A 26,335-nucleotide genomic window follows, 5' to 3' on the forward strand; every position below is an offset into this window, starting at 1 on the left:
GAGGGAAACTAGAAGGCACAGGAGAGGCCCGCTTGGATGGAGGAGCCGAACTAGAGGTTTCAGCTCTCCGTTTGTGGTGCCTCTCCTGTGCCTCTCCTTCTTTCTCTCTCCTAGAAGTCTCTCTCTCCTCCGGCATCTTAGAGGGAGGTTGAGTCCCAGCCGGGAGGAGAGCCCACAGCAACTGCTTGCTGTGTAGAAGGGCAGAAGCGAGCGGTATCTGGAGGAGAAGTCCCGCCAGAACAAGCTTCGACCTCCGCTCCTCAAAGCTCGGGGTTGAACCCTGCACAAATGGTACAACCAGATGACAGGTGTTCAACCCCAAGCATTTAACAGCGAGTGTGGCCATCCGCCGGGGACAGCTTATGGCCACACTCGGTGCACTTAGAAAAAACTGCCTTATGGGCTTCAGACATACTCTAGCCCTAACAGGCCTAAACACACACAAACCACTCAAACTACGCAAACCCGGGAAGAAAATATAAAAGATAGAGGAAGGAAAGCCTAACAGACACACTTCTAACTAAAATAATCAAAAAAGGTTAAATTTTACAAAATTTTCCTGTCAGAAAACTTATCTGCACTAGGAGCTCAAGAAATCCGTCGCAACTTGAAAGCGGCAAACGAAATCTGAGGTCAGTCAGGGCTTGGCAAGGGGTTATGGGTAAAGGGAGGAGCTAGGAGCTCGGAGCCTAAGCTTTTGAAAGGCCGGCTCGGATCCGAGGTCGGATCCGATACCCACAGGTTGCAGACAAATGAAGTCTGCCTACTTCAGATACAATGTTTCTATCTGTAGAACCATACATGCTAGTAAATGTAAAAATATCAAACTTTTTTCGGCACAGACCCATCCTTAGTGTTAACATTCTTTAGAGTTGAGGTCCTAAATTAGAGTTTTGGAGTTTATAAATCAACAATAAGGAAAATATTACTTTTTCCATGTTTTATAAACAACTTACAGTGCATCAGTAGTCTCTCAAGGAACTTTCTCGTATTATTGACAATATTTCTGTTCATCAAGCTGTGAAATCTCATATGAGGCTATACTGATTAATTGTTGAGATATTTACAGAAATATGATTATGACAAAAATGTTAAGTGTATGAAAATACTTAATATCCATCTTGGTGTACCAGACAGAGGTCGAATAATTTAGATGCTTTGTAAACTTATAAGGCAAAAATCATTCAGCGTTTTGGATGTGGCACTGTTTTCCAATTATTAATGTAGATATAATCAGATGTATGAAAAAAAGCCCAAATAAGTTTGTTTAAAAGGTGGTAAAGAACTTTGATCAAAGGGAGGTAATGTAAAAGGTAAAGGCACTCCCTTCCTGGTACTCTGAAAGAAGTAAGTAATTCAAAGGATTCCTGTTTTAAGTATGTTGTGAGCAGAACCTGAAGTAAAATATATGACACAAAGATTATATTGGAAGGACATAGAAGGTACTGTATGGAGCAGGAGCCCAAGTTAAAAAAACAAATCATCAACTGAATAACCTCCATCAAATCCTTTTGGGATAGAACAAGCTATGCAATAAAATTAACTATTTAGAATAATGCAGGCCTATGACAAAATACAATAAAAACATGTTTACATCTTTTGGCACAAGTAGTCATTTTAGATATACCAACTGCTGGCTTCCAAATAGTTACATCTGTGACCTTAAAGACCTTTTCACAAAGAGTGCTCTCAAGTTCAGTTACAAGATGGGAATACGACTTCTCCAAGTTTCCAGTATTTCCAGTAAACACAGTGATGCAATAAATCTGCGGAATAACAAGACACTGTTGATTCCTTTAGATGGAAACTTCAAATAAGAAAATGGACATTCAGGACATGCTTTTCATGAGTAAGAGAACAGAAGGTCAATTCATGTTGCTTAATTGCCAGCTAGTTTAATAACAGAGATAATGGGTTGGGAAGGAAGTAGTTCTAGATTGTCCTTCAATAGTAATGTGTAACAAGGAGGTGGTCTTCTTTCAGCTTTCACCGGTTAGGGGTCGCCACAGCGGATCATCTGACCGCTCATGATTGAAAGCAGAGTTTTACGGTGTCGAGTTGCCAGCCCAGAGCCCAACCTTCCACAGAAGGTGCACACACTCACACCTAGGGCCAATTTAGAGTGCCCAATCCACCTACTGCATGTCTTTGGGATGTTGGAGGAAAACGGAGCACCCGGTGGAAACCCACGAGACCACAGGGAGGACATGCAGACTCCGCACAGAAGGCACCCCAGCCGAGAATCAAACCGGATAACATCTTGCTGTGAGGCGGCAACGCTAACCACTGCACCACCGTGGCCGCGTAAAAATATTCTGTCAATAAAATAATCTGAGCAAAACGTTACCCTGAATAATGACAGCAAATGTATCAAGTTAAACATAAAAGTTCCAGATAAATGTATTCACATATTATGCTGGCAGTTTTGTTCCATTACTGATTTAAATATTATTAATACCATGTACATTATCCTCGAACAGCTCCTCATCACATTATCGAAAGCCCACAACAACGAAATTCAAAAGACCAGGACAAAAACATAACAAGGAGGTAAACTTGAAATAAATTGTGCTTCATGTTGGTGAAAGAATGCATGGTGTAATGAGCAGTAACTATTCTTTTACACAAGGGAGGTCAGCCAGTTACTCATCCCCTGAATATTGATTTGAAAAGTTGCTAAGATATTTGAACAGATTTAGTGAGAGAAATGTATTTACAATGCGTACACATCATCCACATCAATACGGTATAATATTTGCACTGTTTCTCACCAGCCATTAAGTAAGATACTTTCCTCAGAAAAATTTTCAGAATGATTAAAAATGAAAGTTGGCAATTTTTTTTTTTTGTGCATCTTGGAGTATTTTTTTTTTTTTTTTTACTTACTTCTTTATATTCTGTTCTTTCAGGGTCAGCAGTGTGCCCTCCATGTGACAGTGAAGTAAAAACAGATTCCATCCTGGAGCACCTCTGTGCCAGTGAATTTGGTAAGTACTTTAGTCTAACAGCTATTAAAACACAAAATTATTTTCTAGACGTAAGTCTTACTTGCAGGGCAGGTCTCTATACCTATTTGTTCATGAGTCTGAAATTAACCTATTGCTGTTTTCTTTTTTCTCAGAAGAAACATTTTGCATTCTTTGACATTGTAAAAATATCACAAAAGGCAATTGACACAACTTAGCTGAATGCAGCCTTTGGAAAAGTCTTTTCATGGATGAATCAATGTATGTATGTGTCTTTTGGCTTTTCCCGGTTAGGGGTCGCCACAGCGGAACTCCGGTCCGCTAATGATTGGCAGTTGAGTTTTACGTGCAGAGTTGCCAGCCCTGACACACAACCTTCAACAAAGGTATGCCCATTCACGCATGTCTCCACACAGAAGACGCTCTAGCTGAGAATCGAACCGGACAGCGTCTTACTGTGAGGCGACAATGCTACCACAGCACCACCACCGCGGATTCAATAATTGTAAGAATTCAGGGGTGGATAAGAAAATATCTGTGTGGATAAAGAAAAGGTTACTGATGGTCATGATGGCAGTACTCAAAGGAATTTATTAAAATGAAGAGGACTTAATACATTGGATGATTCATCTGTTAAAAATATATACACATGTAGACACAGACACTTACATATACATTATATCTAAGTGAGAGAGAGAGAGAGCAAATCTGTGAAACTGAATTTCAATACAGAATTTTGCAGTGACACAGAGCACCATAAAAGATAGATAGAATGAAGTTACTTCTTGAGGAAACTGTAGAGTTGCTCATGGATTGGAAAGATCAGGGTTTATATATTTATATGCTTTCATAATAGACTTTCTTTGTTGACAAGCCTTGCTGGAGTTCTTGGATCAAGATGAGCCATTTTAGAGACAGTGAAATGAAAATATAAAAAAGACAAGTAACACTCCAGTATGGATATCCAAATCCATGTATATTAGTATCATGCAAACTGTTGCTGCAGCAGTAAAACTAAAAATAATGTTTACTACAAATCCTGATTTTATTAATATTCAATTTATGTTAATGCTGACACAGTCCAACTGTTTTTATTTGGCTATGAATGAGTTTTTATGGGTATTTGAAGGTTATAAAGACAAAACACAGAGCAATTTCAGTACTGCAGTTGTTACTGAAGCTAACCTGGCAAAAATGACTAATAATTACTCAGTAATGCTACAGGACAGTTTTGCACTGGGTGGAGTATATGGGGACAATTCAGTTTTACTGCCCTGTAAAATAATATTTCAAGTAGTGGAAAATATGTCAAAAAACAGGAAATTTAACATTTACTATATCTGCCAATATAAAATTTGATGAGTCACACATTATACCACAAATGCTGTGTTCCCACTGCCATATTTATCATTTCAGTTCTGATTATGCTAGGTGGAAAACATTTTACTGGATGAATTTTTCTTTGAAAATTTTGTGGAATGTTTTCCAAGCCAGAACTCTCATTTTTATTGAGGTATTGCTGACAAGTTGAATTCTCACCTGGAACAAACAAAGTATAGGGAAAGAATTGTAGAATTTCTGTTCTCTAAAAAGGTCAGACAGAATAAATTTCCAATTTTATATCCTGTATCAGACACACACACAATGTGCTAGTAATGAACGGCCAGAAAGTCTCTGTCATTTATCCCCTTTTCTGTGTTTTATTGCTTCTAAGGTTCTAGGCAGTATCAGGTGTCTCCTCCCTTTCTTCTGCAAGTTTTTCATTGTTTGCCTTCCCCTGCATACCTCAACTGTCATTACTTGTACCTATGCAGCATCCAATACTATGCTTCATGCATGGAATACCCTTAGTGTACAGTGGTGTTCAAATCAAGTCACAGTAAAACTGTATCTTCTTTAGTTTTTATAATCTCAACACCAAAGCCCATATGTTAATGCTTTTCAATTTGGCAGTTAATTTTGCCTTTGCTTTCACATCAAAAACCACCAGTCACTTTTAGACTTTAAGCACATTCCCTGATATATTTGAAGCATTGTTTGCGAAGCTCCTGTAAGTCTTCTTCATGGAACTTCTGCACCATTTTGGCGGTCTTCCTCTGGGCCATGTGCTCTCCACGTAAGTGTTTGCTGGGTTATTTCAAAACAAAACATGGCACACCAGATGGGTTTGTCCAAAGGAATGATTCAGAGTATTGCACTAACAGAAGCTTCTTTTACTGGATATGCTTTGCCTGGCTTGCTTTGCTAATGAAGTGCCATTTTTCTCAACCATGATACTTCTTTACTATGACACGTCACCTCATGGCTAAGAGAAGACCGTGCAATTTATTTAACTAGTCTGCCAGATGAGTACAGCTACCATTTTGCAGTTGGACTTCCCTGCTCTTCCACCTTCTCACTCTAGACATCCCATGTCTTCTTGAATGATTCTGTTGTTTGTATTTCTGCCACCCTGTTTGATAATCTGTCTTCAATTACCATTTTTTGATAGTCTGTTTTCTACATCTACCATTTTGTGTGTGTGATACTCACTTAGGTCAGGATTGAATCTAGTCTCCTCTACTTTTAGTTGGTGACACCTCTCATGACTGTTATTCCTCTTGAGCAATGTTTCAGTACAGTATCCACATAATGTCTGCCAATTTCTCCTACTCTGCAGGGGGAATAGTCCAACTCTTCCTACCCTTTGTGCAGAGCTTATTTTATTTCTTCTATTTGCTACTCTTCTTCCATGGAACATTTTATACTACAGCCTTGAAGTTTTTGTGTTCCTTGTGAAGTATTTTGTGTTATGTAGTTGTGAACTCCAAAACAGATTCTAGTTTTCTTTTGTAATGTCATAACACATCACTGAAGTGTGCCTTTGTGAATGATCTTACAAGTCTACTTGACATCTAGATAGCTGTAGTAAACAGTCAGCAATGGAGCTGGAAAAACAAGGAGAAATAGGTACTGCTGTATATTTGTCATATATGTACAAACAATTCACTATGCCATGGTTGCTAGTGAAAAGACCTGAGGTGGTGACAAATACAGGCCTGCCCATATTGTTATGATGGCGGCTTCTTGCAGGGCCAACATTATAGTGCATTGTCTTAGATGGTACTGTGCAGATCATAAGTATTCAATATCTCTAGTTTTTCTGTCTTACCAAACTTGGTTGTCTTCTTTTACTTTCCTGTACTCTCTAAAATGAAGAATCATCACTCATTCAGAAGGCATATTGTGCTAAAAGACATTACTCTAAACATGAATCAGTCAGTCAACACTTACCAAAACAAGCCATAAATCACAAAAATCTTGAATGCTATATGATTAGTCATTCAATTTTTTAATTCTTCTTTATAATATTCAAGGTCATGAGGGAGCGAGATCCTGTCCCTGCAAACAGTGGATGTAAGATTTGAAACCACTCTAGGATGGAATGCCAATCCATTCAGGATTTGCAGATGGACAAATCGATGCAAAACACAAAGGCCAACAAACGCATGTGCGCACACACATTTTGGAAGATCACTAGTCTATTAGCGTGCCTTTTGGATGTGGGTGAAAACTAGTCTATTAGCGTGCCTTTTGGATGTGGGTGAAAACAAGGGTTCATGGTGAAAAGCTCCCATGAACACAAGGAAAGCATTTAGTCTTTACACAGAATGCACACTGACTAGGAACTAAAGACAGAGACCCACGTGCTGTGAGGTGATAATATTGAATCTTTTCCTGACTGTCTCTCATTTTCACAAAACTCATCTTGATATATTTTGATTATGTGGTGGCAAGAGAAGGTTGACAAACACACACACACACACATATATATATATATATATATATATATATATATATATATATATATATATATATATATGCACACACACACGTGAAGGCAGAAGTGAAAGGAACGATGCAGTCTGGACACACCACATTGTCAGAGATGAACGTAAGATGGAAAAGATGAAGGACCTGATTCAAGAATGTATAACCACTTCACTGACAGGGTGGTGGACCTCTGAGTGGTATTGTGGGAAGCAATGGTACTGTCCACAGAAATTATGAGATACTGGGTAAAAGGATGCTGAGAAATGAAGTACAGTTATGTAATGGCTGGCAGTAAGATTCTGGTCTATGCAAAAGATCACAGTGCCTCTTCCAATGGTAGCTTTATACATAGCTAAGATTTGCCAGAAATAATAAAAACTTTTATGTAACTCTTAAAATAAGAGAATGCCTGCAGTTAGTTATGCACAGTGTTACATCAGTAGATTGTAACTTCTGTACATTTTGGCAGACCCTTAATGGAACTTGCAGCAGCAAGATTAAAATTTATAGCAAAATTAAATTTTTTCAGATTTTATTGAAGGTTGCAGATTATGATTTTCTTTCCATAGCCCTATACATTTAGTATTATATTTAGCCACAATCTACTTCTGAAATGTTTACAGTTTTGCAGTCTTTTTAAGAATTAACTATGCGATGTTACATGTCTGAAATTGATGGATCTGAGCAAAGTGCCAACTTAGAGTACAAGGCCAATAAAAATCTATTCATAAAAGCTTTGACATTTATGTTATACAGTTCTAGGTTCATTTCTCAAAAGATTGATTCCTTGGTCCAGAACCATTCTGGATATTTGGCAGGGCAGTTCTAAGCTGTTAAACATACAATGATTTTGCCAAAGATGCATGCTCCTTTTGACAATTTAATACCTTTTGGGAGTATAATGCTGTCGCTGGACGTAAAAGCAATTCTTCCATAAGCACTGCAGTGAGTAGCCAAATTGTCATGTAAGCATGATTAATTCTTTGTATGTAATGGAGACAAACTTCCATTTTGTGCTTTGTCTATTCATCCTTCCAGAAAAATGTCAAAATGAACATAAACAGATATGTTTGCCATTTCCTAATTTGTAGCAATTATGCTAAATCAAGTAAGAAGCTTTATCACCTTCAATATACTGCTTCTGGTGTATGTTGAACAGATAAGTTATCCCTCCTGTTTGAAGGGGATGCCTTAATGGAGCCATTTGTTTTATTTCCTTACAATCTATTTTCAGTTATAGCATGGTTCTGATGACACTTTCTGACTGAAGATAAGACTGCAAGCACAGAGCCAGTAGCTCACCTGTGCCTTTTTAATTTAATGTCTTACCTATTTTGGATAGATTATCCAAACTTGCTATCCAAAAGCTTATTCATTCTCTTAGTTATTCCCCGATTACCCTCCAAATCCAAAAGCAGGGTTGTGGGGGAGGCCAGAGCCTATCCTTGTACTTACTGAGCACAAGTCATAGAAACCCACCCAAAGTGGGGTCCTACCTCATCACAGGACATGCACGCATGCACATGCATGCACACACACCTACAGCCAATTGTAGAGTTTGCTAATTCACCTCCAGGATATCTTTGGGATGAACACAAGGACAGGAGATGACAAGAAGACTGCATATAGAAGACACCTTAGCTAAAACCTGAGCTGGAGAACCAGGCTCTGGGATCAGCAGTGCTAACAACTGTTCCATTCTTCCACCAGCATTAGAAATGGGTATAATAAAATGATATTTAATTCTCCTGCACATAATCAAATTAGAAATAACATTTGTTTTATTAGAGCAGTACCACATATTATACAGACTTATATTACAACAGTATTTAATTATTAATATGTGGGCAAAATCTATTTGCTTATGTTTGTACCGCATAATCTTGGGGTAGCTGCAACTTTCTTTACAGTTTTATCTTCTTGCATCTTTAAATGTAGTCATATAATAATTTACACTTTAATGAAACATAATTACCAGAGTTTATTTTCATTTATTTAAGCAAGCATTAATAACCCTGTAATCAACATTTGCATATCTTTGTTTTAATATGTTAATACAATCCAGCGTTTTTATTGTATACAGAGACAACTGCAAGTACTATGTAATTAAATAATCAGTGGATGCTACACTTTCTGACTGCAGTTCAAGAGCAGATTTATTTGTTGCTTAAAAATAAGCACCGTACTTTAAAAATAAATACGTAAACAAGGTCTGAAGTACAGTACAAAATATGACAACTGAGGCTAATCATACAAAAATCTGAATGATGAGATTAAAAATATTACAAAAATAACATTAACATGTTAAATTAAACAATAATAGAATTCAACCAGAACCATGTAGGCAGTAAATTCCAGGCTGTTCTTTGAGTGCAAAAGCAGCCAACTTGCTGAGCTTAACTCAGTGAAATATAACAATATAACTCGCTGATCACTATTCTCAGTAAGAAATCACTACCAGTCAGGTTTGTGTGCACTGGAAATTACTCGTTTCTTTTGGAGATTTCTCCCTTGTTCTTGTTTGCATAATCACGGAGTTGGTGTATATTAGTTTGTGGAGTGTAGAGGGGTGTGCCCAAATACATGGGTATTGAGGGGATTTGTCCCCCTGCAAAAATACTTAGAGTTAATTGTTTTCATTGGGTGGGTTTCCCATATGTACTCAGTTCCACACCAGCTTGTAACAGAGCAGGTCAGAGTGAAAGCAAATAGAAAATGTGCATATTATAGGCAAAAGAGCAGGTTGTGGAGGACCTGATCCTCATCCTCAGAAACAGCAGAAGTTCCTGGGTAACCGAGTATTAGACACGGGATAGCAGGGGCAGTACAGTAAGATACAGGTGGTGCTTTTGGTAGGCAACTATGTTGTGTCAGACTATATAAACCACAATCAGAACCTTCTTTGTTTAGAGATTGGCCTTAACCCCTCACATGGTTGATAATTACATATCATCCCTAATAAGAATAACTGGGATTATACTACTGATACTTTGAGGTAACCATTGTTGACTGCGGTGGTGGTGCTGCAGTAGCATTGTCGCCTCACAGTTAGACGTTGCACGTTCGAATCTCAGAGCGTCTTCTGTGTGTCAACATGCGTGAATGGGCGTTCCTTCGTTGAAGGTTGTGTATTAGGCCTGGCAAGCCAGCACGTAAAAAATCTACTGCCAATCATTAGTGGACTGGAGTTCCGCTGTGGCGACCCCTAACCGGGAAAAGCCGAAAGAAGACTTTGAGGTAACCATTGCACTGGATAAAGCATTTAGGAGCTGCTTCTGTCCTTTAGTAGTACAGGGGGCAGTCATGGGGAAAGTTTTCTGTTTCCTGTCCATGGATCTATGTTGTGCTTGAATATAGACAGGGATGAACTTTGCTTTATATGAATGGACAGTCTGTAAATATGGGCTGGAAGAGAGTTCCATGAAACTGGAGCTAGTTTTAGGATATGTCTAAGAAGTATTTGGGGTAACCAGCTTGACAGTTGTATTACTTCTTAATATATATGAGGAATCTTATAATAATTTGTTTGCCAGAGGTGATTTCTATACCAGCTGCATGAAACCTGTTTCACTGTGGGAAAACCACAGGTGTAGGGTACTGTTGTAGTCAAGGTATAATAAATCCAAGGCTTGACCAACCTCAGAGATGTATTTAGGCAGAATAAGATGTTTACTCCAAGCACAACTCCTTAAACTAAATCACGAGGACTTAATAAAAGACGATACTTGCTCCTTAAGTTTAAGTCCGACATCAAAGACAACCCCAAGGTCATGCACTCTGGAAACAATTTCAGGCCTGTCACCCATATAAATTATATGGATTCAAAGGCAGAAAGTTGGAAGCCTTGACAGTGGCATGTATAGTTATGTCAGCATCATCTTTGTGCTGAGGTTAAACCAATCCCATAACATTAATTGATAGATTCAAAGAGGGTCATCTAGTAAGAAAGTCTAAACTGAGGTGGTATCCTAGGGAAACGAGAGTGAGTCTGAATATCATCAGTGCAGTGCTGGTATTGACAGCTTCCCCTCTGAAGAAGCTTACCCATATGCAGTGAACAACAGAGGGCCCAAAATGGACCCATATGCAGTGAACAACAGAGGGCCCAAAATGGAACCCTGAGTAACACCACAGTTCAAATGGTTGGATGAGGAGGAGCTGGCACATGAAGCCATTTTCTGAGTGTGCAAACAGAGGTAGATAGCAAACTAATCTGAAACTGCTCCTGAGTGACTACAGCAGGTTTATAAATGTTCCAAAACAATCCGTGATCAACAACCATGTCAGCTACTGATTTGAGAGCTAGGCATTTCAACAATGATCTTTCATGCCTTGTGGTTATCATTAAGGACCTAATGAGGCCTGTCTCAAGACTTTGTTGAATCAAAAATCCAGACTGAAATGGATCCACTGAGGATTAAAGCCAGTCAATAATACCAGACACCAAGAGTTTTATACCTCTTAATGTTTAACAAATCTGTGCTGATGGACTGCCTTTCAGTGCTCTCTCTCTTATGGTCACACACAGACAGACACAGACACACACACACCTTTTTTTAGTTACTTTTTCTTTTAGCTTTACACTCAGTAAACAGTAAAGCTCTATTTAGTCATCTTCTTCTTTCGGCTGCTCCCGTTAGGGGTCGCCACAGCGGATCATCTGTTTCCATTTCTTCCTGTCCTCTGCATCTTGCTGTGTCACACTAACCACCTGCATGTCCTCTATCACCCACATCCATGAACCTTATCTTAGGCCTTCCTCTTTTCCTGTTACCTGGCAGCTTCATCCTTAACATCTTTTTCCCAATATACTCTGCATCTCTCCTCAGCACATGTCCAAACCAACGTAATTTTGCTTATCTGGCTTTGTCTCCAAACCTTCCAACCTGGGCTGACCCTCTAATATACTTATTCCTAATCCTATCCACCCTCGTCACACGCAGTGCAAATCTTAACATCTTTAACTCTGCCACGTCAAGCTCTGACTCCTGCCTTTTTGTCAATGCCACTGTCTCCAACCCATATAACATAGCTGGTCTCACTACCCTCTTGTAGACCTTCCCTTTCATGCTTACTGGTACTCGTCTGTCACAAATCCCTCCTGACACTCTTCTCCACCAACTCCATCCTGCCTGTAGTCTCTTCTTCACCTCTCTTACACACTCACCATTACTCTGAACTGTTGATCCCAAGTATTTAAAAGCATCCACCTTTGCCACCTCTACTCCCTGCATCCTCATCATTCCTCTATCCTCCCTCTCATTCACACACATATATTCTGTCTTAGTCCTGCTGACCTTCATTCCTCTTCTCTCTAGAGCATATCTCCACCTCTCTAGGGTCTCCTCCACCTGTTCCCTACTCTCACTACAGATCACAATGTCATCTGCCAACATCATAGTCCATGCGGACTCCTGTCTGATCTCGTCTGTCAACCTGTCCATCATCATTGCAAATAAGAAAGGGCTCAGAGCTGATCTTTAATGTAATCCCACCTCCACCTTAAACGCATCCGTCACTCCCACTGCAGACCTCACCACTGTCACACTACCCTCGTACATATCCTGTACCACTCTTACATACTTCTCTGACTCTCCCAACTTCCTCATACAATACCACAACTCCTCTCTAGACACCCTGTCATATGCTTTCTCTAAGTCCACAAAGACACAATATAACTCCTTCTGACCTTCTCTGTACTTCTCCATCAACACTCTCAGAGCAAACATCGCATCTGTAGTGCTCTCTCCTAGCATGAAACCATGCTGCTGATCACTAATCATCACCTCCCTTCTTAACCTAGCTTCCACTACTCTTTCCCATAACTTCATGCTGTGACTGATCAGTTTAATCCCTCTGTAGTTACTACAGCTCTCCACATCACCCTTATTCTTAAAAATCGGTACCAAAACACTTTTTCTCCATTCCTCAGGCATCCTCTTACTTTCCAAGATTTCATTAAACAATCTAGTTAAAAACTCCACTGCCATTTCACCTAAACACTTCCATGCTTCCACAGGTATGTCATCTGGACCAACAGCCTTTACACTCTTCATCCTCTTCATAGCTATCCTTACTTCCTCCTTGCTAATCCAATGGACTTCATGATTCACTATCCGCACATCATCCAACCTTCTTTCCCTCTCATTCTCTTCATTCATCAGTCCCTCAAAGTACTCTTTCCATCTGCTCAACACACTCTCCTCACTTGTGAGTACGTTTCCCTCATTATCCTTTATCACCCTTACCTGCTGCACATCTTTACTAGCTCGGTTCCTCTGTCTAGCCAATCGGTACAGGTCCTTTTCTCCCTCCTTAGTGTCCAACCTTTCATACAACTCTCCATATGCCTTATCCTTAGCCTTTGCCACCTCTCTCTTTGCCATGCACCTCATCTCCTTATACTCCTGTCTACTTTCTTCATCTCTCTGACAATCCCACTTCTTCTTCGCCACCCTCTTTCTCTGTATACTCTCCTGTACTTTTTCATTCCACCATCAGGTCTCCTTGTCCTCCTTATTCTTTCCAGATGTCACACCAAGCACCTTTCTAGCCATCTCCCTTACTAGCTATGCTGTAGTTACCCAGCTAATTGGTAACTCTTCACTGCCACCCAGTGCCTGTCTTAACTCTTCCCTGAACTCCATCTCACAATTACCCTTTTTCAATTTCCACCATTTGATCCTTGGTGCTGCCCTCACACTCCTCCTCCTCTTCTTGATCATCAATGTCATCCTACAAACCACCATCCTATGTTGCCTAACTACACTTTCCCCTGCCACCACTTCACAGTCTCCTATCTCCTTCAGATTGGCCCTTCTACATAAGATATAATCCACCTGTGTGCATCTTCCTCCACTCTTGTATGTCACTCTATGCTCCTCCCTCTTGTTAAAATACATATTCACCACAGCCATGTCCATCCTTTTCGCAAAATCCACTACCATCTGACCTTCTGCATTCCTTTGCTTAACACCATACCTACCCATCACTTCTACATCCCCTCTGTTCCCTTCACCAACATGCCCACTGAAATCTGCTCCAATCACCAGCCTCTCACCCTTGGGTACAGTCATCACCACTTCATCCAACTCGCTCCAAAATTTTTCTTTCTCATCCATCGCACACCCAACTTCAGCATATGCACTAACAACATTCATCATTATACCATCAATTACCAGCTTCATAAACATCACTCTATCCAACACTCTTTTCACCTCCAAAACACTCTTAGCATACTGTTCCTTCAGGATAACCCCTACGCCATTTCTCCTCCCATCTACACCATGATAAAACAATTTGAATCCACCTCCGATACACCTAGCCTTGCTCCTATTCCATCTGGTCTCTTGCACATATAATATACTAACATTCCTTCGGTCCATCATATCAGCTAGCTCTCTCCCTATACCAGTCATACTGCCAACATTCAAAGTTCTGACCCTCACTATCACAGTCCTAGCCTTTACCTGCCTTTGGGCATGCTTAGTGAGGGTAAAAAAAATGTCATCCACTTGATTTTTCATTTTTCGAGTGTCACGGCAGCTTAATATGTTAATATATGCATCCTGGTAGCTCTATACATAGGTTCATAGGTTGGTACTAGGCTATCGGCCCTAGGGCCTACACAAGCCTATCCATAACAATTCCCTGGCTATTTCTTCCCACAATATTTACTTCCCTGGACCTCTGTCTAGCAGAGCGATTGACATGATCCCTGGGGTGAATTTCCTATCTCCCATCCAATTGTCAAGGTTCCTTTTGAAGAGGGCCAAAGAGGCGCTCTGCTTGACATGTATTGGCAGTCTATTCCAGAGTCTGGGGAGTCTCTGGGTCAGGAACCTATCCCTCCAGCATGTTCTGTTCATTGTGAGGACAAGGTTTAGATCCCTGGAGCATGTGGCTCTGAGGGATTGGGATTTCTTTAAGTGTAGCATGTCCAACAGCTCTGGGTTTGACATGGCCTTGTACATTAAGCAGAGATCGCCTCTGAGTAGACGATATGTGACAGAGTATAGCATATCGTCTACTCAGAGGTTCTTATCTTAATAATGGCCAAGTTGCTGCTGCTGTTTTTTTTCTTTTTTTAAGATGGAGTGTTTTAGTAATATCTTATTTACTTAAGATTTTGTAACAAACATGCTCAAACTTAGATCGGTTTAGAGAAAGCATTTACAGCAGATGTTTGCAAATACAATTTGATGTAATACAAATCAATTCCATATCAAATCTTTGGATAAGAAAGAATTATTTGCTCCTGTGGGATGTTAGTGTTAGCAGGAACAGCAACACTTCTTAGAGTAGATTGTTGACCAAATTCAGAGCCTGATACCCCCCAATATATTTAAATAGAATCAGAAATAAGTATTACAGCAGTGAACAATGAAGGAGATAATTTTTGAGAATACCAAGTTGTCACTCACCTGCCCACTACAATTTCTGAAAAATGTTCTTATGCAAAACTGAAGCACATGGATAAGTCAAGACAGTTATTCTATGACTTCTGGTATAGCTGTTTAACCAACACTAAGGAAATGTTTAGCAAGTTATTTTACTGTTGACAGAAATTAAACATAATGCACTAACACCATGAAGAGCTAAAACCTGAAAAGAAATTGAGATGCTTTCATTGGCAGCATAAACTATGCAGATCTTGCATCATATGCACTGATATAAGTTTAATTATTTTTAATGGCTTTATTTCTACTCCTGCAACTGTTTCTTGTTTAAAAACTTGATAGATTCAGAGGCTTTGTCTGCTAGATTCCAAAGTCCCTTCGTATTTGAGTGGTGACGAAGGCCATCTCCATTTCTAGGTCTAAATATTCACTTAGGCACTGCTTCAGTACATTACAAGACTTGGATGAAGGCCATAATCAAAACAACCAGCTGTACATTTCATTTATGTTTTTCATTCAACGTGTTTAATTGTAGTGTAGATAATCATTTTCTTGTGTACTGACCAAGTTTTAAAAGTACTTAGCATGCCAGCCAGAGTGGAGGCTGCCAGAATAAATTCTCCCGTTACATTTTACACTCCACATTGTTTTCATGACTACTTAAAGTACGTATATCCCCTGCAGTTACTAAAGTCAAATACATAATGACATATTTTATGGTGGAAGCTTTTAGCAGGAAAGTTTTCCAAAACAAGAGAAAAAGAAAGATGAAGAAAACAAAGTGAGCCACCTGAAACGAGTTTTCATTTTAATTCATTATCTTGACATCATGTGCCCTGTCTAAATATAAATATGCATATGTGTATATATTTATGTGTGTACAGATGCATGTGTTTGTGTCTGTAATTCTGTATGTGGCTGCTTTGGGTCCCTATTTACATTCTTTAATGATTTTACCATGATTTAGGAGTCACATTTTTCTGAGGGTAAACTGATGTAGTGTCTGCCATTTTTACTGGGTCTTAAATGCTAGGAGGAGTGCTTAAATACAATCCATTTGTGAAAATTAGCAATGGTATACTATTTAAGTATCAAGGATTAACATGTAAAATATGTAGACTATCAGATTATCTGCTTGTACCTGCTGTGATCTAACAATAAAATGTTCATGTTTTACATATTACCTGCAATGCCAGTGCAAAAGTTAACAGTATGCCACTGGAAAAAAGGGCACTGCTACATAAATATTGGGTGAAGTCCTTTTCAAAACTGGGCGTCTTAACAAAAGCCTCTTATTCAAGTTTTTTTCAATAGGTATCCCATTACTCAACTCAAAAAAGCTGCTGAGTGCCACTTCATCAAACACTGTCATGGAATAGGGGGTATAGTTTCCTGCATAGAGATCTAAAGGCTGGAGTTCTATATAATGGAATTAAAACACTTTCCTTTCTCTAGGACAATGCAATCTTAAGAGTTAGAATGTATAAAAAGTGATTGTGTAAGAGATGCAGTCCCCCATGTGAGTTATTTGAATGCATTCATTTTTGCCATACTCTTTCTAAATGACAACAGAGCAATGCCATTATTGCTGAAAACCACATTCAGAGAGCATAAGGTGCTGCCCATTCTCCTTTGTCGTGTGACCATAGTGTGTGTGTGTGTGTGTGTGTGTGTGTGTGTGTGTGTATATATATATATATATATATATATGTATATATATATATATATATATGAATATATATATATATATATATATATATATGAATATATATATATATATATATATATATATATATATATATATATATATATATATATATATATATATATGGGTCTACTTTCAAAGCTCGAAATTTCAAAACTTCAAATGAGACCATACGATTAATGTTTTGAAAACTGTTTATATGGAGATCACTGTACAGCACATAATGGAAAATTGTCTGTTTTCCTTGCTGTAGTATGATCTTGGAGTTGGCATATTTAATTAGCAGGGGTGGGGGGGTGCAGGAGGGCTTGCCCCCCATGAAGAACGTAAAAAAATGTTTTTTTCAAAGTTTCAAAAATTCAATCTTATCGCCTCGACTATAAGAAAGTCGAAGCTTTGAAACTAAGAGCTTTAAAAGTAGACATATATATATATATATATATATATATATATATATATATGGGTCTATATCATAAGATCAACATCTGAAAATGTCGACTCACCTTTTGTCAACACGGAAATGTCAAAATCCAAGTTTCTTGAATGGCCAAACCACAGATTTCTTTCCAAGGGAAAGAAATCAGAAGGCCAACAAACAACACCACATAAAAACAAACATATTTAAGTAAGGGGGCTTTGCCCCCCACGACCCCCACTAACTAAATATTCTAACTCCAAGACCACACTACAGTCAGAGAAAGGGCAGGTGTAACAGAAAGGCCAACCAATTTCTTTCTTTCCCTTGGAAAGAAATCAGTGATTTGGCCGTTCGACAACCTGGGAGTTTGACATTTTCCTGTCGATGAAAGGTGAGTCGACATTTTCAGATGTTGATCTTATGATATAGACCCATATATATATATATATATATATATATATATATATATATATATATATATATATATATATTAGTTGGAGAGGGTGCACAGGGCTTGCCCTCCTACAAAAAGAGCCTATATTCTTGTTTGCTTTAAAATTTAACAATCTTCTTTTGTACTGTTTTGTCCATCAGACAAAAAAGATTCACCATGTAATCATGAAGCCAGTGACTTATGGAGCACCTAACCTCTGTAAAAATGTTTATGTTGACTTTTTTAGATGGCTGTTGACTGTTTGAAAAATGTGTTATCTTGACTTATTGCCAAGTCAACAAGCTACTTCTGCTGATAAGTAAAATGTAACATTGATGGTTCTTGATGAGTTTATCTTAGCTGTCATAGACCCAATCAAAAATATGTAACTGTACCAATATGATATCCAAATAGCCAGTTTTTGCCTATATACAGGTATGCAAGTCATAGTGATGATAGTTTCGTATTTTAATGCAATATGATTTCAGAGAGCTTCAAAAAAGTCTCTCTCACTTTGCATTCTTTAATGTTTAATAAAGTTAAAATAATTTCTCAGGAATATTTCTTCTTGTAGGTATTAACAGTCCTTGCTGTGCAGTCTACATGATCTTATTACACCATTTATCCAATGCAAAACTATGGTAGGCAGCATTATCAATGCTAACATTCTAATTTCTCATCGAATAAGGAAAAAATGAGGTCCAGAAAATCTAATGTAAAAAAACTAATGTAAGGTATTGTTAGCTGTGCTCAGTATTTAAAAAAAATAGACACACAAAGCTGAGAGTTTATGCTATATGCAGTAATTTCCTTAGTTCTTGGATAAAGTGCAAGTAGTGCATGTAGTTTTTCACAGAGTGCACATCAAGAGAGGCCTAGAAGCTCAGATATCTGTATTATAACCTAAATAGTTATGTTACTGCAATGCATAATGGAATAACATTAACTGTATCATGTTCTGCAAGATTCATGAAAGTAAACTGTGTTTTTTTTTTATGTCCACTTAGGTCAGTGTATGCATAGGAGTAAATATGACATAGGAATCACTCTGTATATCTAGTTCTAGATATGGATATTACTCATTTGCAGGTATTTATTTATTTAACATTTGTTTAACGGGAAAGTCAGACTTGGAACAAAGCCAATTTTCAGCAGAGGCCAGGGTGAGAAATGCTCCAGACGCATGTCTTTCTAACATGCTCCACAATTTATAATGGAAATTATTAGAATCATTAATGTGAACAATTCTTCTGTCAGGCACTGTCTAATGAATAACAATGTTATTAATAGAGTCTGTATTAGTTCCGCAAAAGCCATATTCATCGAATAAGTATTCAGCAAACACCAGCAGCTGAAATTCACTTCAGCAAACCGCTGAATTTTTCCCATGGTTCGCAAATACTTGGCCATCACCTCAACTTTACCCTTTTCCCGACTGTATTGTGATCTCAGAGTTGGTAATATAGTTGGGTGGGGTGCCACAGCTCCCCACATTGGGGGAGGTGTGGGGGTGAAACCCTCCACTTGGGTGCATTTACTTTAGTCCATAGTGTGTTCTTGATGGTTGGTGGGTGAGTGATTGTGAACTGTGGGAAAAATTCCTTGGTCCTCTGAAGTGAATTTCGGTATTCGCTGAAGATGAATACATCTTTCATGGAATTAATATAAACCTGTTATCAATGACAGAATTAGGCTCCCAACTACATTTTTGCTGACATTGTATTTTCCCAGTTGCTTGTAAACATTTTTTTATAAATATCACTGATATTGTAAGCCTCTTTTTCCAATCATATGCAGAAAGAGTAAAGTACCTGTTTTATTGTGATCCATGAACTAAGGGTCACTCAGATTACTGTAGCTGCCTGTCTAGAAGTACACACAGATGTGTACTTAATCCTACAGGGAAGAAGCATATTTTCTGTGGGTGCTCTGTAGTAATCTGCTAATAATGTGGTAGGAGGACTGTATCATGCCCTGTTCTAATCCCTTGAACTGTAGTAAATGGTAATTCAGAACAAGTTCAGCAGTATGAGAGATTGATCATTACAGCTCAAAAAGATTTCTGTTTATATTTGGATTGTTATCTGATAGGAAACAGCAACCAGTAGTAGCAATAGCAGTTTTGAAGGTGCTATCAGAATTCAGGTCCACATCATCTAGTTCTTTTTCCTGTATGGTGGTTTTCATTGTAGAATACCATCTCGGAGTTCCATCTCAGAAATAAGGACAATTCTACCTTCTCTTCTTCTAAAGGTGACAGTTACATATGTAAGCATTTTTTTTAACTAGACCTTGTTTACTGCCCCTAAATATTCCCTATTAAGCCCCTAGCAATCTTTAAAACCATTTTGGACAACAAGCTAGATTATCCCAAATTTTCAATAGAGGTACATGGTCTCCTTGGCCATAAGCTTAGTAAGAACCCATAATCATATATATCTATTATAGGTTCATAGGTTCATACTAGGCTATCTGCCCGAGGGCATTTACAAGCCTAGCCCATCGTTTTGTGGCTTACGCCACCCCTTTAGTATGGGGAACTATACCCATTATTTTGCTGTGCCTCTGTCGAGCAGTGACACTGAGGTAATCCCTGGGGTATATCTGCGATCTCCCATCCATTGGTCAAGATTTCTCTTGAACAAGGCCAGCGAGGTGCTCTGCCTCACATATACCGGAATTTTGTTCCACAGCATAGGGAGTCTTTGGGTGATGAATCTATCCCTCCAGCACGCCCTATTAATAGCCGTGTCGAGGTTTAAGTCTCCCGCCCTTGTGACTCTGATGGATCTAGATTTTTTGAGGTGAAGCATATTCATCAAATCTGGGTTTGACATGGCCTTGTATGTTAGGCAAAGGTCACCTCTGAGCAAGCGTGCGACTGAATAGAGCTGGAGTTCTTTCAGTCGGGCGGCATAGGACAGATTTTTGAGACCCTTTATCCTTTTGGTGAGGAACTTTTGTGGCCTCTCCAGCTGCTGCAAGTGTCGGGTCAGATACATTCCGAATGGGGCATTGTACTCAATCATTGGTCTGATGAGTGATGAGTAAAGGGAGACCATGACCTCCCTTGATCTAGATGAGAATCCCTTCATGATAAGGTGGGCAATGTAGAAGGTCTTCCTAACTACTTTAGCTACATGGGTGTCGAATGACAGACTACTATCAACCTGGGTCCCCAGGTCTCTGATGACTTCTTCTGTGCTCAGTGGATTGCCACCTATTTGGTAGCTAGGGGTAACCTTGTTTTTCCCTAAGGGTATGACTATGCATTTTTGGCATTTAACTTTAGGCCATGGCTCTGGCACCAGTTATCCGCTTTCTGTAAGACCCTTCTGAAGGATATCTGTGTCAGATGTGTTTTCTACTATGGCCCAGTTTGCAGTCATCTGCAAACTTTGTCAGCCATAACCCTCCTGCATTTGCTTGTACTTGGAAAAGTAGATGCCAAACAAGAGTGGGCCCAGGACTGAGCCCTGTGGGACACCACTTGTGACAGGCTTTGAGTCTGACATGGCGCCAGCAACTCTGACCCTGTTGGTTCTTTCACTCAGCCAGTTTGCAACCCATCTTGTGATGTATGGGTTAACATTTAAGCTGATGAGTTTTTCAATGATACCCGAGTGGGGTATTGTATCGAAGGCCTTCGCCAGGTCGGGGTAGGCTGTATGGGCTGCCTTTCCTCTCAATGGCTTTGGTGACTGTTTCAAAAGTCAACCAAGTTTAAAAGGCATGATCTGCCTTTGACAAAGCCAAACTGGGTTGGATCCAAAGTCTGCAAATTCCCTATGTCTTTATTTATGAGGTCCATTATGATCCTCTCCATGGCTTTGCAGATAAGGCTTGTCAAGCTAATGGGCCGGTAATTTCCAGGGTCGGTGGAGGCACCGCCTTTGTGAAGTGGGACCACAGTTGCAGTGCGCCACTCCCTGGGTACGTATCCAGAGGTAAGACTTTGATTAAACAGCTGTCCTAGCTGTGGGTTTAATTCCTCATTGAGTTCGTGGAGCACACAGCCGGGGACACCATCTGGTCCCATGGATGCTGTTTTTTTTGCTTTGGAGAGAGCAGTTCTCACTTGGGCGTTGGAAATTTTGGGGGGGCTGCAATCATTTGGTATAGATATCTCTCCTTTGGGGGGGGAGAAGTTTGCACTGAACCTGTCAGCCAGTATGTTGGCAATGTCTGTAGGATCAGTAATCTTCACATCATTTTGAACTAGTTCTGAGCATATCTGGGAGTTTCCTCCCAGGTTTCTAACATAGCTAAAGAAGGCCTTATGATTGTCTTTTGAGTCTTTAGCTATTTTTCTCTCAAAATTTGCTTTGGATGATTTTATGAGAGCTCTTAGTTTTTTACTTATAGTGATCAAGGGTGTCTTACCTTTTAAGGATTTTGCTCTATCTTGTAGTAGCTTCCTCCTTTTGTTGTAGAGTTTGTTTATGGCTGGGGTCCACCAGACTGGACGCTTGCCTTTGGTACAAAGAGTCTTTGTTTTGCTTGGGATTGCCTTATCCATGCAATCCTGCAGGTGCTGGTAGAAGGCATTTGTAAGTGATTCAGCAGCTTGAGTACTGTTTTCCGCCAGCTCGGGGGCCTTAAAGGAGATCACACTAGTCTTTAGAAGTGTGAAGTCGGCTTCGAGAAGTTCTTTACTGTGGTCTTTTTATTTCAGGTGGGGGTGGGATGAGGACCTCCAGCGAGATTAGTTTGTGATCTGATCTCACCAGTGAGGGTATACTTCGGTGTTGAACATTGTGCTCCCATGTTCGTGATGATGAGATCAAGTATGTTATCTCCTCTTGTGGGGATGGTGACTAGTTGTTCCATGGCATTTGAGTTTATGAATTCCAGGAACTTTTGGGCTAGGGTGTTTGGGCTTGAGTAGTGTTCCCAGTCTATATTAGGGTAATTGAAGTCACCTAGTATGATGGTGTTTGGTGATACATTTATCCCCTCTAGTGTTTTCAGGAAGGCCATGTGGGGTTCCTGAGTTTGTGAGGGTGGCCTGTAACATGCTACAATTTGCAGAGCAGTCTTGCCTATGGTTAATTGCACCTGGTATATGTAATCCATCCATCTACAAACTTTGTCCCATTTCTATACATGGGGTTGGGGTGTCACTTCAGCAGGACAATCATCTAGAGACAGGATTTACACCATGTGGCTAGTCCTGCCACAGTTGTTCTTCTGTACTGCATACTCACACCTATGTCCAATTTAGACTGTCCAATCCACCTATTGCATGTTTTAGGTATATGTAATACTAGTCAAAAAACTCAGGGTACATAATCATAACACCAATGACCACAAAATATTAAATAAAATCAGATTTTTATTAGAAATAATAGACAGTGTATCATAAATATTCCTGATATGAATACCTGGGCAACAGTATAGAACCAACAATACAACAAATACATAATTTCAATGTCTTTTAAAATGATTTTTTTTCTGTGTGGGGATGCTGAATGAACATGCATTTAATATGGTGTCATGAGAATTAGTAACTGGGTTGCTTAGAATGTTACAAAGATACCAGCATGGTAAAATTAGCAACATTACCAATAGATTATTTGCCATATTTCTTATTCATGATCACGTACTAACATTTTTAAAAAGTAGCAGGAAAACATATAAGAGTGTTAAGTGTCTATCAGTAGTTAAGCCACAAGTTAATTGAAATAACTGGAAACTAGAACTGGTATGTCAATTATATTGGGGGCACATTCACTTAATGGTCATTTATGATTTATGTGGCTTTTAATAAGCTTAATTTATCATGGCTTTTTTTAGTGTTAACTTTGACACAGCAAATGACAAACAAAAACTGCACTTAAAGTGAAGTAAATAAGTAACAAAAAAAAACAAAACAATTGTGGGATAACCCTTTTATAAGTGCAAATAAAGAATAAAAGAGCAGACAAAGTAAAATGTTTTAATGATAAAATTGCTATATTATAATTTGTTCTGTGTTGTACTGTTAAAGAATGTTATAACTTGCCATAATTTAAAATCAAAACCAACTATGTTTACTTCAATGGTGATTTTTATAAACAAAATAAGGGAGTGGCTACAGCAGCCACTACAGTCCCTATATTTGCCAATATAGTACTTTGTTGTGCGAGAACAATTATGAGCTTACTTCACCTCACTGGCATTACATACAGAAATATCTGCATTTTTTTGGCTTGCATATTTGTTGTAGGGAAGGGTGAGATGGATAAGTTAGATGAATTCCACCACCAATGTTTTAAGATTTTCCAGTAATGATAGTGCTACAGAAAATTATTTTCCTGATGTTCAAATTGTCAAGAATTTCTGTGAGAACAGATACGAATCTATGATCTGTCGAAACTCAAAATTGACTTAGTCTAACAGTTTTTACATTTATTTAAAGAGTTGTCATCCAATATGGAAGAAGAATTAAAAAAAAGCACCAAATGATGAGACTGAGTAGATCAATTTCTGAAGACCCACAATTTCATATGGAATTTGAGATCCTAAAGATGTTATTTTTAGAATAAGGATAATGTATGTCTCTGGTGTGGGAACTGCACATGAGATTATAAGCAAAATGAGTATGAAATATAAGCTATTACGGCACTCTGAATTTATTATCAAAACAAAACCCGTGGATAAAGATTATTCAGTAGTAAAGGTCTTACACTATTGTAGCATGTCATGTAATATTAGGTAAGAATTGGAATAATTTTTTGGGGTCTTTGGTCCTTATAAATATTTTGGGTCATGTCCCAGATTTTGTTCATATAAAGGGTATAATTTTGAAGTCATATTTTAAGCAACAACATGTTATATGAACAGTGAACAAAGGCATGTCAAGTTTATTTATGATAGTCCTAACCTAAGAGTAACCAACTACACAAGAGGTCATTTTGTGTAATGGTAGATACGACTATAATACATTTTATGTAGGAAAAACCCAAAAAAGTTTTTTTAAAGTAGAATATATCAACATGCATATGCAATTAAAACTGAACATCTTAATAATGCACTATGCAAACATTCTAAAAATTATTTGTGTTAGAAAAAGTTTTTGTTTTTTGTTTTAGAGAAAGTAAGCCCTAATTGTAGTGGTGGTGATTGGGAGCCATGAGTAGAATATCGTGAACTCTACTGACAACTACTTCTAAATGCCCCCCAGGAATTAATTGCAAAATTTCTGTAACTAGTGTTTTGACAATAATGGTAGCTAAATTGTGACTTTAGGAGTAATGGGCACTTGCAATATTAAATGATTTTGCAGGCTTTTATTAATTATTAAATATTAATATAGAAAATTATGTTGTATAAATTACTAACATTGTTATTTTTTACATTTTTAATTTTTTTAAATTTGGTTTTGGAAATCTGATGTGATTATATATTGTTTAATAGGAAATTATGTGAAATTATTCTAACAAAGTTCTGTGTAATTGTTGGAACTAAAGTGCTAAATTTTAAATTAAGAGTGCGACTTCTGCATGGAGCACTTTTTTGTTTTTAATCTTTGTTTTACATTTATTACATTAACCCTTTCATAATTTGTTAAATGTGTAAACCACATCAGTGCAGGAATTCATATAGACATTTACAGTCTGATGTTAGAATGATCTCACTTACTAAAAAGACTTGTATTTAATCAATCAGCTGAGAGACCATTTAAAGAATTCTGATTCACTTAGGCATATGATTTTTAAATCTAGGAAAATGAAAGACACTAAAAAGTGCAAATAAATAAAAGGACAGTAAAAAACAGGGAAAATCAAGAATAATGTATGAATGAGAAAATAAAAAAGGAAAAAAAAAAGACAACATGAGTGAATAGAAGTAAAGCGAAACATCATCTAAATGTAAGAAAAGAAAGACTAGGTCTTTGTTTTTCCAAAATAATAGTCAAGAAATATGATTCACAAATTTTGTGCGAGGTACAGGAAAGTCTAAGAACTTTTTTTTTCTTTCAGAATTTTAGTGAATCTAGTTATGGACAACATAGTTACCATCCTGAATATCAATAATATACATAGTAGTCAAAAAGGCTACAACTGGACATGACACTGTATTCTGTTAAAGTAATTAAATATACAGAGGGAAATAAGATAGTTCAGTCTGTGTGATTAGGTAATCTGTCCTGTTAATGAGGAGAAGTTATAATCAAAGACAAAGAAATTAGAAATTAAAGAGAAATGGATGTGTCTGAGGATGAACATATAAAGTAGAAAAAGAAATACAGTTTAGAAAGACAGAATATAAGAAAGGTAATTATAGTAGAGGTCAGGAGGAGTAATTGGGTCTGATCTCTGTGTATAATGTTTCTAGACTACAGCCAATTGTCTTGATAGCTAAACATGTTCTGAAATTTCTAATGGAAGCTTTAACGCAACTATTGTTGGTGACATAGTTTCTATTTGAATGTAGTGATATCCGAAATGTTAAAGTTTGATTATATTAGCATATACATTTGGCAATAACCAAAAGAAAGATAAATAACTCAACAAATAAATGATAATGAGGAAAATCAGGAATTTGTCTTGGTTCTGTCATGGAATATAAGGGTGATGAGAAGTAAACCAAACTGCCCAGATTTTATAGGGCATAAGT

General features: G+C 38.2%; 1 protein-coding gene across 1 annotated transcript in view; it reads left to right on the plus strand.

Annotated features, from left to right (window-relative positions):
• SFRP1 (secreted frizzled related protein 1) overlaps positions 1-26,335 on the plus strand; it is a 569,462-nt gene that overhangs the window by 176,428 nt on the left and 366,699 nt on the right. The window contains exon 2 of the mRNA XM_044083035.1: positions 2,910-2,987. Within this exon, the coding sequence (XP_043938970.1) occupies positions 2,910-2,987 (78 nt within the window). The remainder of the gene's footprint in view (positions 1-2,909; positions 2,988-26,335) is intronic.

The sequence above is a fragment of the Protopterus annectens genome, chromosome 9.part0 (genome assembly GCF_019279795.1).
Source record: "Protopterus annectens isolate FY-2018-M chromosome 9.part0, PAN1.0, whole genome shotgun sequence".
NCBI lineage: Eukaryota > Metazoa > Chordata > Ceratodontiformes > Protopteridae > Protopterus > Protopterus annectens.